The 16854-nt window shown below is 43.8% G+C and overlaps 1 protein-coding gene across 1 annotated transcript in view; it reads left to right on the forward strand.

The window, feature by feature from the left end:
• Window positions 1–16854, forward strand: part of PRDM11 (PR domain containing 11) — a 28310-nt gene that overhangs the window by 1162 nt on the left and 10294 nt on the right. Inside the window, exons 3-4 of the mRNA XM_009329692.1 lie at window positions 609–871; window positions 1862–1929. Coding sequence (XP_009327967.1) covers window positions 609–871; window positions 1862–1929 — 331 coding nt within the window. The remainder of the gene's footprint in view (window positions 1–608; window positions 872–1861; window positions 1930–16854) is intronic.

The following is a 16854-nucleotide window of genomic DNA, read 5'->3' on the forward strand; positions in this document are numbered from 1 at the left end:
TTCCCTTCCCCCATATTCTGGGAAAGAAAACTGGTGCCAGTTACATTGGCATACCTACAAAATATCAAATTGTGCTCCTGAGTCCCTGCCTGGCCACAGGGCAAGTGCCTGGGGATGCTATCTCTTTCCCAAGCACAGAATGAAGGCTGTATGATGAGGGTATTTGTTTTCAGGCATATTTGTTTTAGTTTCCCTCTGGTGTGGGGGGAATCAAACCTTTTGGCTAGAGGACATCTCTGCTAACCAGTGGTGTGCAAGGACCCCCCAACCTCTGTCTCTGCAGACAGTGACGGGGCCTTTCCCTTTGTGTGTAGCCATTGGTGGTGAATCTGTGTAGGGCACCAGTGCTCACACAAGCACAGGTGTTGGTCGGGCAGGCGTGGTTGGGGCAGAGCCCTTGTTGGGAAGACGTGTGGCGAAACAAGTGAGCAGCTGGTGAAGTGTCTGCATGTGTGGAGGCTTTGGGGAAGGAAGGGGCTCGGCCGGCGTGGGGGAAGGACAGGGAACTGGGGCATGCTGTCCTGAGTGCTGTGTGTCCTATGAGCTGCGTGAGCCGGTACAGGCATCATGTCTGCCCAACCTAACCCCTGCTCCCCTCACACCCGCAGTCTGTGAGTCCTGCCAGGAGTACTTTGTGGATGAGTGCCCGAACCACGGCCCCCCGGTGTTCGTGTCTGACACCCCAGTGCCCATTGGCATCCCTGACCGGGCAGCGCTGACCATCCCACCTGGAATGGAGGTGGTGAAAGAGCCCAACGGGGAGAATGACGTGCGCTGTATGAACGAGGTGATCCCCAAAGGTCACATCTTCGGGCCGTACGAGGGGCAGATCTCTAGCCAGGACAAGTCCGCAGGATTCTTCTCGTGGCTGGTGAGTGATGTGTCTCCCCAGTGAAGTGATGCCCCAGCCGTGCAGCTCAGAGCTGGGGGACTCGTGGGCCTATGGAGCCAGACCTTAGCCATCTTTTCCCCTTCTCCGAAGATCTTCTGCTGACCCACATGGGCAGTAGGCAAACATGGACCTGCCATAATTAATAGCGGCTTAAGGGTATAGATACGTGAAAGGAGACCAGGTGCCATGGCACCCGAGTTCAGTTCACAGCTGTAGGAAGCAGGGTTTGCTTCTCCTCTCCCCCTTGCCATGTTCTTCCATCCCCACTCAACCTCGAGGGCTCCTCCAGTACCTTTCTCTGCTCTGGTCATCATTTTGAGGACAGAGGAAGGATTGTATCTAGAGATTGCAGAGCTCTGTCATGGGCCTGCAGCGCTCCCTCCCAGCCCGCTTGAGCAGAGCGGGTGGCCCAAGAGGCCAGGAAAGAGGAGATCCAGTCCATCAGGAACTGATCTACATGCAGACTCCAGTACCAAAACCCATATTTTTTTACCCTAGTACTACAGGCCTCAGTTAGCTTGTGAGATAGAGATGTCACTAGATCAACAGGTAGTAATTATTATGAGAAATGAGATGTGGGACTTGAGTTATAGGTGGGGAAAAAATTGAGAGCTGCTGATACGAAATGCTGCTCACGCTTTTCTGTCTGTAAAATAAATGTGTGTCTCAGCCTTGTCCTGAAAGGGAAGTTAATCTTTTGTATCTCAGGACTGTTAACTTTGTCAGCTGCACCCATAGTTCTGTGTTACGGATATTTGTACATAGGAAAGTGCCTCTTGGTCAGCTCAGAGTAGCCTCCACACACGTATCCAGGGCAGCAGCCTGTAGTACTAGGAGAGCTGAGATTCATGGCGTAGAGTTTCATGTCCTGACTTAAGGCTGGAACTGAAGCAGTGATCTGAGAGTCGTAGACCTTCTCCTGTCTGGACCAGCTAGTCGACCTGCTGCATCTGTTCTCTTGTTCTGCAGATCGTTGATAAGAACAACCGCTACAAATCCATCGACGGGACAGATGAAACCAAAGCAAACTGGATGAGGTGAGTCCAGTTCTCTTCTGCCTTCCCTTTTGGGGCTCTGTCTTCCAGGGAGAGGCCATCAAACACTCCTTGTTATTTTGTGTGACAGAAAAACAAACCAAAATGCCACAACCCCTTCTGTAAAGGGTGTGCTTGTGCTCTTTCAGTATTTATTGTGATGAGAATCCTTTGGAGTCAGATTCAATGAAAGGGACTAAAACAAGGATGTGTGTATGGAGGATGGCTATTTTCTGGAATGAGGACAAATTATAAAGATGATCCTATTTATCCACTCTTACAAATGCTGACAGGTCTCACTCCTTTTTTTTTTTTTTTTTTTTTTACTTTATGTTCAAATATTTGCAAAACGCTTTGCATTATCCCCAAGGTAACATTTTATTCTGTTTGGGGTTTTTGTCCTTTCCCATTTGGCAGACATTGAAAGAGGTGCTTTTTTTTTTTTTTTTTTTTCTTTCTGGGCTCCGCTTGAAACAGTTGTCTGTGGTGGCTGTCATTGGTAGCATCAGCTTTACTGTGTTAGGAGAAACACGGAGTGAGTTGCTGCAGCTCCAAATGCAGAAATCATGCGTGTGCTTGCGCTCCCTCTGCCGGCCCCGGGTTTCAACAGAGCAGAACCCAAATACCAGTCAGTACTGAACCAGGAGTGGGGCTGGCTCTGGTTTGTTAACTGCAGCAGTAAGGGAACATGTTTAACCATGATGCAGTGCTTCAAGTATTGGCATATATCTGCAAAACATAGGTTGCTTTTGCAGCCTTCTGAGGTGGAGGCAAAACACTGAAGTGTCTCGTTCGTATGGTGAGTCACCAGAATGGGACATCGCTGCCTATTGTGGCCTGTCCCACATTGGGACCAATCGTGCTTTCAGGGGTGAATTTTGGAAGCGGTTGTTGTGAAGAAGGTATTTCATACAAGAGTAAAGCAGCGTGGGAATTAACTGGTTCGTTGGCCTGGATGCCTAGGATTTTCAGTTGTCACTCATTAAGGGAAGAGAGAGCGTGAAGTACAGGTAGATGCAAGACTGACCTAGCTGGTCAAAGCTGGTTGCACCACTTTTGCTCCATTTGAGTCTTCACATGGATAGCAGCTGTTTTGACACGTTCATAAAGTTCAGCAAAGGATTTCTTTTTTCTGTAAGAATTCCAGCCGTTAACACTTGTTCACTACTGGATGAGAGAAGATGCTAGACCTGGGTTGAGGCTGGAGCTGTCACTCCAAAAAGGAGCAGTGGTACAGTGGACAGATATGTAGGGGGGCATATATCTTGAAGTAAAGACTGCAAAGTTCAAAAATCAGAGTGAGATTTTTCTGCTTAGATCTGGATCTTTATGTGATCTGGATGACAGTGGAACTGGGGGTAAACACCGTTCTAGAAAGCAGAAATCCTACGATGAACTCTTCTTTCTAGTGCCATGAATATAAACTTGATGTCTGGATTTAAATGGGCACTACTTATGGTCCCAGTACCAAAGAACAGAATGTTCTTGCCTAAACTTGTATTTGCCATGGTTAAGTCTCAAGACAAGTGTGGTCTGGGCCATTCTGTACAGCCATGAAAGGCGAGGAGGTTACGGTTTTGTGGAAAGGTGATGTTTGCAACTCTCCTGGGGAAGGACCTATCAAAGGACCTGTGCAGGCTATTCCAGTCTTACTGATCTTTCTGTTTTTACTCTTGAAAATTGCTTCTAATAGCAGTATTATGTAGAGTCTGACTGACAGTTCAAGTGGAGATAGTAGTCCTCAAAAAGCCTTGGTTTTGTTTGTTAGCAACTTTCAAACAGAGGTGCACTTGATATCCTGTGCTAGGACATTACCTGTCACGGAGATTACCCACAGAAACCGTACTTCCAGGACGCTGTAGACAGCGCTCTTTTTGTTTTTCAGATGGTGCTCTTTGCCATCACTCACAGATGGAGTGCTTTGCAAAGCAGATCTCCTCACCCTCTGGGTAGGTGGGTATGGCATGGGGAGGGCAGCTTGGGCTGACTCCTCTCTCTTCTTGTAGATCTGGCTATTGTTTTTGTTGTTTGACTACCACATCTGAGTCTATTTTCATGTTCCCACTGAGGACAATGTGTACACTGCAGCACTTGCTGGTTTAATTTCAAGTGGCTGTTTACCCAGGGCTGTGGATGACAGGGAGGAAGGAGTACAAAGCGTAGCAGATGGCATGGCAATGGTAACATCCTCTTGCCCTTGCCCTCTTCAGTCAGTCAGCCGAGACAAACTCCTAACGCTGGTAGCATGTTCTCCTAAGCTGGCCACTGGCACAAGAATAATGCACCCTTCATCTCTGTCCAGAGTAAAGCGCTGTCATTTCTAATAGTTTATGAAACTCCATGGCTTTGACCTGCAGGGATGGGTGCAAACCTCTTCCTCTGTTTTTAATTTTCTGGGGGCTCAGGGTGACCAATTACCACAGACCGCAGCAAACCTCAAGCGAAATTGGTGCTTTCTCAGACACAAACCATAAACTGCTGCTGATGGAAGTTCTTGGGGCTTCTGAAGGATTATACTGAACCAGCTGTTGTTTCTGGTTACTTCTGAGGAAATTCTGTTATTCAGTTGTTGGGGACCTTTAAAAAAAAAGGATCTGACCAAAAAATGAAAGTAATTCAGAAAGTCCTGGAAACATCCCTCTGTGTGTATATCACTTGGCCCAGACTGAGATGCAGGATAGGAAGCACCGGCAAACTGGTGGTGCCTAACCGAACTGTTGGAGTGAAGTGCCTCATGTGTGGGGTTTCCAGGCTAGTTTTGGCATTTATAGTCTGTATCCCTTCTTACATGTGAGTACCCGAGTTCTCAGGCTTTTGACACAGTTCAAATTCATCCTTTCCCTCAGCCCATGTGAAAAGGCTGGTGCAAGACTTCCTCACTTCTTTCTCCTTTGCCTTCCTCTCTGCCCCCTTTCCCCTCCAAACATAGTAACAAAGAGGTCACGGGGAGCAAGACTGTTTTGTATGTCTTCCTGTGTCTCCTTATAATGGAGATGTCAGCGATTTGGTCTTCATGCAATAATAGAGTTGGAAGGGAGCTCTGGTCAGGTGCTCCAATGGCCTGCTCAAAGCAGGACCAACTTAAATCAGTAGATCTTTTAAGTACTGAGCTGCTGTTTCGACTTTACAGGACCTTTTAAATTAAAAAAACCTAAAAAATTCAGGGTTACTGTGGCTGCCCATGTGTTCAGGGGGAGTAGAAGCCACCAGCCTATGCACAAGTCATTTTGTTGAACTTCATAAACTGGTCTCTATTACCTTGCAGCAAGTGGAGCAAATGTTCTTATGCATTACAGACTGAAATTTATGCAGAGCAAAAGGGATCCTAAAGTACTGTAGGACTGTGACCACTGTAAAAAAAATTTTCCCCAGGGCTCTGAAGTGGTTATATGCTTTCTTCTTAGAGGCCAAGAAAAGTGGAGTCAGCTGATATCTTTGTGGGGTGATCATTAAGTGCCCACTGTTCACATAGTTTACAACATCACATGTGTTTCTAAAGAAATACCTGTACAGTCTTGCACTTTCAGATTGACCTGGGCTGAGGTGTGAATTTGCAGACCCAAAGCTGGGGCTCCTCTGGAGCTTGCTAAAACCCACACAGCATCCCCAGAGAGGTACTTCCAAATATCAGTGACTGCTCCTAGAGGCATCCTGCATGCTAGAGGAAATGCATGAGGGGGAAGATGATGTCGCTGACAGTAATACTGTCTGCATTTTTATAAGGAGGAGGTTAATGTGCCTGCTGGGAGCCTAACATTAATTGAATTCGTGATTAAAACTGGCCAGAACTCATTACTCTCTGCATGGTGAATTTGCTGTTGGAATACTTAAGTTATCTTAAATAGTTTTGACCCAAGCCATGCTGGAGCAAATGAGGGGAAACCCTGAAATCTGAATATCCAGGTCTACCACAGGTTGTCCTAAGTGCACTTGATGGGATACCCTGTCTGGGAAGAGCAAAAAGGGCTCTAATTCCCCATCGGTGCAGCTTTGCTAGTGGCAGCAGCCGTGGGTTTAGCCGAGAAGAGAGGGTGCAGGTTTCCTGCCCCCGCCAGCGGCTCTGAGAAGCTCTGGAGAGACTTCTGTTCTGCAAGCTCACCTCTACCCAGGGGCACTTTGCAAAATACTGTTACTCCTTTTCACCAGAGCAGCTTGTCAGCAGAGATTTGTTTCCACCACATGGAGGCACTGATGATACTCTGCAGTCGTGGGTACCTGCGGAGAGTATACGTGAAGTCCAGTTTTGCTGAATGTGATAAAAATCAAACCGTAAATGTTTCCTTGCTCAATGTTCCACATAGCCTTTTCCCTCCTTCCAGTGTTCAGCTGGGAGAACTCCTTTTTCCTTTTAAGTTTGGGTTGGTTTTTTTCCTTGAGGTCAGTGTAGCAAGCACTTTGCTGGCTCTCCACCATTTCATTACCATCTTCCCTAAACACTCCTTCTATCCCTCCATATATGAAGCCTCGCCAAAACAGTATCTTAAGGATACATTTACGTTTTTCCCAGTGAAATGCATTTGTGCACTTAGCTCCCAGCTCTCCCTGTATGTGGCCGGTATTTGAGCAGCATTTCCTACTGGTTTTCTAGCTTTGACCAAGGTTAACAGCTTCTGACACCCCGATGGAGGGCAGCAGTGTCAGTGAGATTCATTAAACAGCAGTGTAACAGCACTAAGGAGAAACTAGAATGACATCTGACAAGGGTCACTCTGTAGGTTTTTCTTAGTCTGCAGCCCACAAGCACCTTTCACATGAGAGCACCCCAAACCACCTCTCTTCCGCTGGGCCACGGCAGCACTGAAAGGCACCCACCTCTGAGGAGGTACCAGCAGAGCCATCACAAACGTTGGGCAAGTGGGAAAAATGCTGAGCCCTTTCCTTATACCAACTTTTCAGAAAGTATTTTGAGGTGGCTAAAGTTTGCCTGCAAGAGATACGGCATTCAGCCAAGATTTGAGGATTAAATGTAGTTTTTTGAAAGAGGAGGGTCTGAGCTGGAGTTTATTCCCCTAACATTGCAAAGATGCTAACAGTAGGTCACAAATTAAATGAAACCAAAGCTGCTATCTACTAGTACTACTAGCTATTACTAGCTAGTGATATTTATTACTAGCTAATATTTATTACTAGTTAGTGATATTTATTACTAGCTAATATTTATTACTAGTTAGTGATATTTATTACTAGCTAATATTTATTACTAGTTAGTGATATTTATTACTAGCTAATATTTATTACTAGCTAATATTTATTACTAGCTAGTGATAGCTAGTAGTACTACTAGCTATCACTAGCTAGTAATAGCTAGTAGTACTACTAGCTATCACTAGCTAGTAATAAATATTAGCTAGTAATAAATATCACTAACTAGTAATAAATATTAGCTAGTAATAAATATTAGCTAGTAATAAATATCACTAACTAGTAATAAATATTAGCTAGTAATAAATATCACTAGCTAGTAATAAATATCACTAACTAGTAATAAATATTAGCTAGTAATAAATATCACTAACTAGTAATAAATATTAGCTAGTAATAAATATCACTAACTAGTAATAAATATTAGCTAGTAATAAATATTAGCTAGTAATAAATATCACTAACTAGTAATAAATATTAGCTAGTAATAAATATCACTAGCTAGTAATAGCTAGTAGTACTACTAGCTATTACTAGCTAGTGATATTTATTACTAGCTAATATTTATTACTAGCTAGTGATATTTATTACTAGCTAATATTTATTACTAGCTAATATTTATTACTAGTTAGTGATATTTATTACTAGCTAGTGATATTTATTACTAGCTAGTGATAGCTAGTAGTACTACTAGCTATTACTAGCTAGTGATATTTATTACTAGCTAGTGATAGCTAGTAGTACTACTAGCTATCACTAGCTAGTAATAGCTAGTAGTACTACTAGCTATCACTAGCTAGTAATAAATATTAGCTAGTAATAAATATTAGCTAGTAATAAATATCACTAACTAGTAATAAATATTAGCTAGTAATAAATATCACTAGCTAGTAATAAATATTAGCTAGTAATAAATATTAGCTAGTAATAAATATCACTAACTAGTAATAAATATTAGCTAGTAATAAATATCACTAGCTAGTAATAGCTAGTAGTACTACTAGCTATTACTAGCTAGTGATAGCTAGTAGTACTACTAGCTATCACTAGCTAGTAATAAATATCACTAACTAGTAATAAATATTAGCTAGTAATAAATATCACTAACTAGTAATAAATATTAGCTAGTAATAAATATTAGCTAGTAATAAATATTAGCTAGTAATAAATATTAGCTAGTAATAAATATCACTAACTAGTAATAAATATTAGCTAGTAATAAATATTAGCTAGTAATAAATATCACTAGCTAGTAATAGCTAGTAGTACTACTAGCTATCACTAGCTAGTAATAGCTAGTAGTACTACTAGCTATTACTAGCTAGTGATATTTATTACTAGCTAATATTTATTACTAGTTAGTGATATTTATTACTAGCTAATATTTATTACTAGCTAATATTTATTACTAGTTAGTGATATTTATTACTAGCTAATATTTATTACTAGTTAGTGATATTTATTACTAGCTAGTGATATTTATTACTAGCTAATATTTATTACTAGTTAGTGATATTTATTACTAGCTAATATTTATTACTAGCTAATATTTATTACTAGCTAATATTTATTACTAGCTAATATTTATTACTAGTTAGTGATATTTATTACTAGCTAGTGATAGCTAGTAGTACTACTAGCTATCACTAGCTAGTAATAAATATCACTAACTAGTAATAAATATTAGCTAGTAATAAATATCACTAGCTAGTAATAGCTAGTAGTACTACTAGCTATTACTAGCTAGTGATATTTATTACTAGCTAGTGATAGCTAGTAGTACTACTAGCTATTACTAGCTAGTGATAGCTAGTAGTACTACTAGCTATCACTAGCTAGTAATAGCTAGTAGTACTACTAGCTATTACTAGCTAGTGATATTTATTACTAGCTAGTGATATTTATTACTAGCTAATATTTATTACTAGCTAATATTTATTACTAGTTAGTGATATTTATTACTAGCTAGTGATATTTATTACTAGCTAATATTTATTACTAGCTAATATTTATTACTAGCTAGTGATAGCTAGTAGTACTACTAGCTATCACTAGCTAGTAATAAATATCACTAGCTAGTAATAGCTAGTAGTACTACTAGCTATTACTAGCTAGTGATAGCTAGTAGTACTAGTAGATAGCATCTTTGGTTTCATTTGGGACCATAAGCAGAAAGAAAACTAACACGTGGGGAAGCCAGTAGGTTTCCCCTCCCATGGTGTCACTTCAGAGTTACAGTTGTTAGGTGTCCTAACCATTAAGATGTCTTATTTCTTGTATGTTACATCTTAATATCATTCTTAAACATTAATTTTCTAGGCTTGTAGTGACAGATTTTTGGAGTGGTTTATATTAACATGGAAGTCTTCTACCTCAGATGAAGGTTGTGTTCTCCATCATAACTCCATGCTGATGTAGATTTCTATCTGAGAACTTCCTTTTTAAATATTAGGAACTGTATGACGTGAACACCAAAAAGGTTGACCTCTTTCAAAAAAGTTCCCAACATCCCTGCTTTTAATTGTTTGAAGATGTGTAAAAGCAGTCTTTCGTATTGTGTAGCACTAGAATAACCATTTTGGCATTTTGCTTCACTCTGCTGTAATTCAAATCAAGGCATACACTAAGTTTTCCCAGCAGTTCTGCTCCTCCGTGGCCTCTGATCCCTTCTGTGCTGTTCTGTGTGCTTATACACAGGTGTCCACTGCCCAGGCTGCGTATTATTCCCCTGTCCATGGTCCCACCTTGTTTAAGTGCAAAACTGCATGCTCATGCAGTTTGTTTTCTCCTTCCCTATTGAATAGATCTGCCGTCTTCTTTCTCCCCCCACCCCCCACCCCAAAAAAGCCCTATTTAGGACTAACATTGTGTTTATTTTTAAAGTTTCCTTCTATTGTGGCTGGAAAAATTAACACATACACACACACCTCTTTGGACAAAACCGCTCGTGCTCAGGATGGCTGCCTCTTCTTCTCAGTGGGCTGAGGCTATGAGTTTTTTGTTTGAAGCACTAGAAACTGGGAGCAGGCTCCTGTCGCTGGCAGTGACAGCAAAGCCTGGCCGAAAAACGAGTGGGTGGCCTCATTCCTTTTGAGAATAATAGGAAACGGCAACCGTTTCTGGGTGAAGCAAGAGCTTGCTGTGAAGCAGACAAACACTGGATGTGCAGTACCCCTGGTGCTGAAGAAAAGACTTTTCCTTAGGAAAAGTGAGTTGCAGAAATTGCCCATGAGTCTAGTCGAGATCTCCCTCCCCTGAAAAAAATCCAGTTGATGTAGCCTCTGTGTGACATCCTGCAAGTTTTAACAGAAAAGGTGGTGTAAAAGTTTCTGTTGCTTGTTGTGCCAGGCAGAACAGTAAGATATGTTTCAGGCCTCTACATTTCCTCAAGAACCCATTTTTGAGCAATGTCACCTTAGAAGCTAATTCATCAATGTGATTGTGAGTTCTCATGGTTTTTTCTGTGCACAAACTGCAGCAAGTGATGTGAGGCTGTGCTGAAATTCTCATACGTAAGTCAGGGCATCAGACGAAGTGTAAAATTTCATTTTAACTGTAAAGCTGAGAAGGCTCCTTCACACTAGTGTCGCTTGGTGTTTTTTTTCTTAAGCTTGAAAATTGCCTCTTAAAAACAAAACGGCTGACTTTTCCTGGTGCAATTGAGGAAAACTGAGAGGTTGTTGCGGGTGGGGGGAGCTGGATCCCACCGAACTCCTCTGCCCCAGTGCCGCACTGGCCAAGTGGTTGGATGCAGGGGGATGCTTTGCGCTGATTTCCTTTTACCCAGTTGTGCTTTGTGGGATGTTCAACCCAAGGAACATGGCTGAACGAAAGAGGAAGCCCAAGTTTTCCAAGGAAGAACTGGACATTCTGGTCACTGAGGTGACCCGAAATGAAGCCATGCTGTTTGGGAGGGAGACAATGCGTCTATCCCATGCTGACAGGGACAAGATCTGGGAAGGCATAGCCAGGCAGATCACATCAGTCAGCCAGGTCCCCAGATCTGTAAAAGACATTAAGCACAGATGGGACGACATGAAGAGAAGGACCAAGGACAAACTGGCATTCATGCAGAGGTCCCTCTCCAGCCCCGGCAGCACGGGGCGGCCCTCGGCCATCGTCCTGACCGCCCACGAGAGAGCCATCGAGTCGACGCTGCATTCGTCATGCCAGATGCACGGCTTCCGGAGAGCGGATCTGGACGTGGTTGACAGCCCGTCAACAAGCTGTAAGTATCATTGCCTTAACACCTCTTTGTCTTATGCTTGCATATCTCAGTTTGACACCAGAAAAGCGTTGTGTGTTTTGTGAGATGCTGGGTTGCCTGTCAAGCCAGGTCCTACTGCCGTGTTTGGTTTCAAGACAGCCTGCTCTGGTGATTGTGGAGTGTTGAGATGGATTGAGGGAAAACTGTTTCCAAGTTAAGATCATCTTCCTTATCTGTTTATCTAGTCCTTTTCCATACTGTCTTCTAAGGGTAGACATTGTTCAGATTCCACTTTCTTAATGGGTCATAAGTCTGAACTAATCCTACAAGGGAGGGAATGTCTGTAGTTGAAGTGCAACTACCTCCAGTCTGTGAAAAAGAGTTTGTAAAGGATTTTCTTCATCTTGCATGCACCCCAATAAAACAGCAATGCTGTCAAGCTGAGAACCATCTTCCAGTCACTAATGGATCACTGCATGGTAACCATCTTCCAAGAGGGATGTTGAGGGGGCTCAGTGGTCACTGGTGTTTATGCTCTGAGGCCAGGCTGCTAATGGTTTCTCACTAGTGGTCTGAAGGCTCAGCACAAGTGCTGTGAAAAAGGTAGATGATAATGACTCCCTTCTTCACTGTTTTTTAAGAAAGTACTGGCCCTGCTTTCTAAGTTAATCTTCTTACACCACAACTCTCAGACACCTTCCAGCTGCTTTTTGCAGGTGCTTTCCCCAGTTGCGTACATGCGCTTTTCTTGTGTGGAGGTGCAACTTCTTGGTCTGTGAGCTTTTAGGAATACAAAGGAGAGAAAGAGGGGATAACTTCTTCGGAAGTGAGCCAACTAACACTTCATGGGTGGCACTGTCCTACCGCATTAGGTCTTCTCTCGTATCTGAAGTAGTGTTGTTAGTGAGAAAGCAAGAACAAAAATCGTCAAGAACTGACAAAGTGGGACTTGGTCATTCTTTGCATCTATCTTGGAAGCCAGTTGCGCTATTTCAGAGGTAAAATGAATACAGCTTGTGCAAGGAGATAGTGGGCAGTTGCAACAAGTGAAGTATCATCTCTTCTTACACTTGATGTGCCTGTACCTGTGAACTGGCACATCACTAGATATTTATAAGGCTAATGAGAACTTTCCCATGGTGTTGTGCTTTGGTTTTGGTTTTGCACTTGCCCGATTAATATAGGGTCCTGTTGCTGCTATGCCTGACTGCCTGGTTCTTTTAGTGATGCCAAGCCACATAGTGGCCTTGCAGTACAGACTTTGTGAGCAGCATATACTATGTCTATGCTTTTCTCAGCATAGAGGATGTAAGAAATGACACAGGAGCAGGGTTTTGGCGTGAGGAACCAAATGTGTCAGGATGTTCTGAGACTGGACCAAAGGCCAGGAGCCTTTGTCCCTCCAAAATGTTGACGTGTTCTAGCTAGTTATGGTTTTGGGGAAGGGGAGTCATTGCTATGCTACTGTCTGAAATGGATTTATCTTCTAGTAATGAACAATGCTGTGTACAGGATACCATGGCAGCTTGGATTCCTCCTCGGTTGACTGGGTTCGCCTGCTCTTCAGGCCTCTTATGGCTAAGCTTGTCACCCAGATGCTAACGTTGCAGCACGTGCATGTTGAGTTACGCATCAGGAGCTACAGGCTTGTCTCAACTGGCAGACTGGGGGGAGAGGAAAACTCTTTTTCCATGTGCTTTGAGATACCATGAAACAGAAGTCAGAGTTGTGAGGGATTTCACATTAATAATTCATGCTTCCGCTTCTGTTTAAGCTGATGAAGACGAAGAGATGCCAGGCACTTCTCGGAAACACTGCTTCTCATCGCTGCAGAGGGCCAGTGCAGGAGTCAACCAGCTCTCCGGGCCCTCCTTCCTCCACACTTCTTCCTCATCAGAGCACTCGGAAGCTACCAGCCAAAGGCAGGAAGTGCACCGTCCATCCCCGCGCACCACCTCGTCCTGCAGACCCGCGCACCCCCGCACAAGGAGCCCACCCCTCTCCAGCTTTGATCGCCAGCTTCTCCATTCCCACACGCAGCAAACAGACCTGTTCAGGCAGTTCTGCCAGGAGCTGGTGGCTATTCACAGAGACATGACAGACAGCATGCATGTCATTGGTCAGAGGATGGCTGACCTCACCAGCCAGGTTGGCCAGATGTGCCAGACCCTGTCGGAAATCCGTGATGGGGTCCAGGCTTTCCATAGGATACAGGATCCTAGTGTCATGCAGGGGTCTATTCTGCAAGCAGCTTGCTCAAAACAGCCCCCTGAGCCCAGTGCAGAGTCTAACCAAAACCCCCCAAAACAGACTCCTTCTGCACGGACTACCAGGTCACGAAAGAGAAAACACCATTTTTAGTCTGCTTTATATAAAGTAAAGAAGGGCGCTGCTTCCTGAGCTGCTGCATGCTCACATGGCCTCTCCATGTGTATCAGTACTCTGTGGGGAAGGTCAACAGCTGCCCTAACCCATCCTTCCCCCTGCTAGCTAACAGAGCAGTATGAATTATGGCAGCTGAGTAGTAGGGCTGGCCCTCTGCAATGGCAAAGATGAATCTCAAATCTTACAGAGCTTGGGATGTAGGACATCTTTCTGTTCATAGAGAGTAGGAGTTTTCACTGGCTTCCCTGTGCTTTGCACGCTCTATAAGCTAAGAGATGCGATAGGAATCATTATCTTGATCTCTTCTCATGCCTGTAGAACATTATTTACTGAGACAGTGTACTACAGAGCTCCCTTTGCAATCAACCCACAAATTTACCCTACTACTGCCTTCCCATCATCTTTGTGCAAATTAGTATATGCACTGTGCAGAGATACATCCTTATGGCTCTAAAGACTCTTATTGCTCATTATTTTTATCTTGTGTTCAGCAATAATGGGCAATCCAGGGCTTACTGTGACTTACGCACAGGTTTGGGGAGAGGGGTGTAAAAGCACAGCTTGTGCAGGGAAGGGAAGAAGGCATGATGCTGAGGACAGGAGGACAGATCTGAGCACTGTGTGGTTTTAGACTGCTGAGAAGGGCTGCTGTGGCACGTGCCTGGATCCTGCAGTACCACGTACACTTGTATCAAAAAGTTCAATCTTTTTCTGCTCCAGTCTGAAACCCCTACCTACCCTTCACAATTGCAGTTAAAATACAATTATTTCATAATATGACAACATTTAAAGAGAATTGTATCATATTATTTTCTTGCATGTTATAATCTTCAGTTTTGAACCACCGCACCCTCTTCAAAATGTGAGAGACTGCACAGAAACAAGGAAAGATATAGGGCCTGCTCCTGACCTCGGGAACAGTTTGGTTTTGTATTGCTGTAATTCTGTCAATTTGAGTACAGTTACTTTGCACTTACTCAGTGTTACTTAGGGTGGGATCTGTACTGTGTTCTCCTATCGTGAAGAGTTTACAATCTAAATTCACACCTATGTAGGTTAAAATCTTAGACATGTTGGTTTTGTACTGCTTTCTTTCCCCATACAGATGCAAGAAAGAACTGTGTTACAACATTTGAATTGCTTTAGTGCTGCATAAAGTTTCCATGTACAACCCTGATTCTGAAACTAGGCTTAATGATGTCACCTCAGCTGGTAACATATATGTGGCAGCTTTTTTACAACATGTCTGTCTTCTGCTTGATTTGCACATCTGCACCTACCATGCTGCCCCCATCTCTGGAAAAATCTGGACCATTATCCTGTCATGCTTCAGCAGGGAAAAGGGCCAAGGTGTTACCCACGCACAGTTAGCATTCTGCTGCTCTCCGGACCGTCCTATTGTATGTAGAGGTGGGTTGCAGGAAGCTATTCAAGTTAATATGAATGCCCGTCGTCATGCCATGTCTGGGCTACAGACTTGGCTGAAAAGTTGTATAAACTTCAGCGGGAATTGAACATAGCGCAGTATAGCAGAAGGATGGCTTGTTTTCTATGATCTTGAAGGATCTTTAATCTGTCTGGCCTGCCCTTTGAAAGTATAGTACGCTAGCTTCTCTTCTGGAAAGCTCCCTGTATGTCTGCTGTGTCAGGCATTCCTTGCATTCTTTTGCTTTTCCTTTTTTCTTTTTAATTGTTCTGTAAATCTTAATTCAAGTAATTTATTTTTAGTGGTGCGGTAAAAGGCCCTCACTCAAGGAAGCAGAGGTCTGGCAAGGAGAAAAACCTCCTTTATGAGGAATGACCTACGCTGGTTTCGTGCAGAAGGCATTCCTTGTAGTGCTGGTGCCAGACCAGGGCAGTACTCACTCACCTTCCTCTGAGAATGTCATTTTACTTCTGTTGTAACATTTGTATTCTGCAAATGTCACAGTCTCTCTTCAGTTGAAGGGTAGATTGGGAAATCTGGTAGAAGTGGATCTAATTTATGAATCACGAGAACGAAAAAATGGTGATAAGTTTTAAAGGCTTTCTGAGTCAATACAGTGCTGCTGCTATATATTAGAAGTAGTATTTTATATTTTTATAATATTTGGTCCCTGCTAGTGTTCTCCCACAGATATACTGATAGGATTAGCTCCTCTGATGTTGTTGGGGGGGATCCCTTCCGGGAACCCTCAGGTCTGCAGAGGAGGAGACGCCTGCAGGTGCTGGGCACTGGGGGGAGTTGGCATCGTTGCTGCCATCAGTTTGCCCACACAGATGTATTTAGAGAGAGAACCCTGTTGTCCTGGTGCAGGATGCGCAGTCTTCAGTGCAAACTGCCAAAGGCTGGGCTCTGGTCAGGAGAAAGTACCTTGTACTATAAACTGCCTGATGTCTCCCCCAGTTTCCTCTGTGGACTATTACAGATTGGCCCAGATCTGGGGACGTATCTCCTGCCCTGTGTAGACCCCTCGGTGGAGTGGCTTTTCTGTACTGGCTCACAAAGAATACTTCGTCCTGCACCCATCATGTTAACTGGCTGTTGAAGTAAGTGCCCGTGTCAAAGCAAACTGCTGTGCTCAACCCCAGTGTCTCCATGTCTTGTACATGCTGAAAAAATTCTCTCTTTAAAAGTATTTTTGTTAAGAATGCAATAAATATATAACACTTTTAACACAGCTGTTGTTGAGTCATTTGTTTCTCATAATTTTTGCCTGAACTGGTAACAAGCCTGTCACAGATGCTGGGTCTCCTGGAGGCACTTGGCATTGGAGAGCTGAGGCAGGGTTTGCGGGTATGGCACCCTGTGGGCTGGTGGCAGCTCTCTTGCGCGGGATCTCCTGCCTTGGCTCTGTGCCTGATGTTGATTTGGGAAAGTCCAGTGGCCTTTTCCCTGCGGTGCTCTGCCCTGGCAAGGTGTCGGTGGAGCACCCCCAGGGCCAGCTGGTGGGTGAGCAGCGGAGGGTCCAGCAGGCAGGGGGGAGGCATGGGGCAAATCCTCAGCGGGGGGGGCGGAAGCCTGAGCCTCCCTCCAGCTGCAGGGCTCTCCTTCATCCTCACTGTCTCTCCTGGCTGCTCCATTCCCCTCCTGGGAAGGAATGGTCCCGGCTGCCAAAAAATACCTTCACGTTTTGGCAATTTGGTATCCTGAGCGGGCTGTGGAGACGAAGATGTTTTTTTGCTGCTAGCTAGAAAGGCTATGGGAAAAGTGG

Source organism: Pygoscelis adeliae, unplaced genomic scaffold (assembly GCF_000699105.1).
Source record: "Pygoscelis adeliae isolate BGI_AS28 unplaced genomic scaffold, ASM69910v1 Scaffold117, whole genome shotgun sequence".
Classification (NCBI taxonomy): domain Eukaryota; kingdom Metazoa; phylum Chordata; class Aves; order Sphenisciformes; family Spheniscidae; genus Pygoscelis; species Pygoscelis adeliae.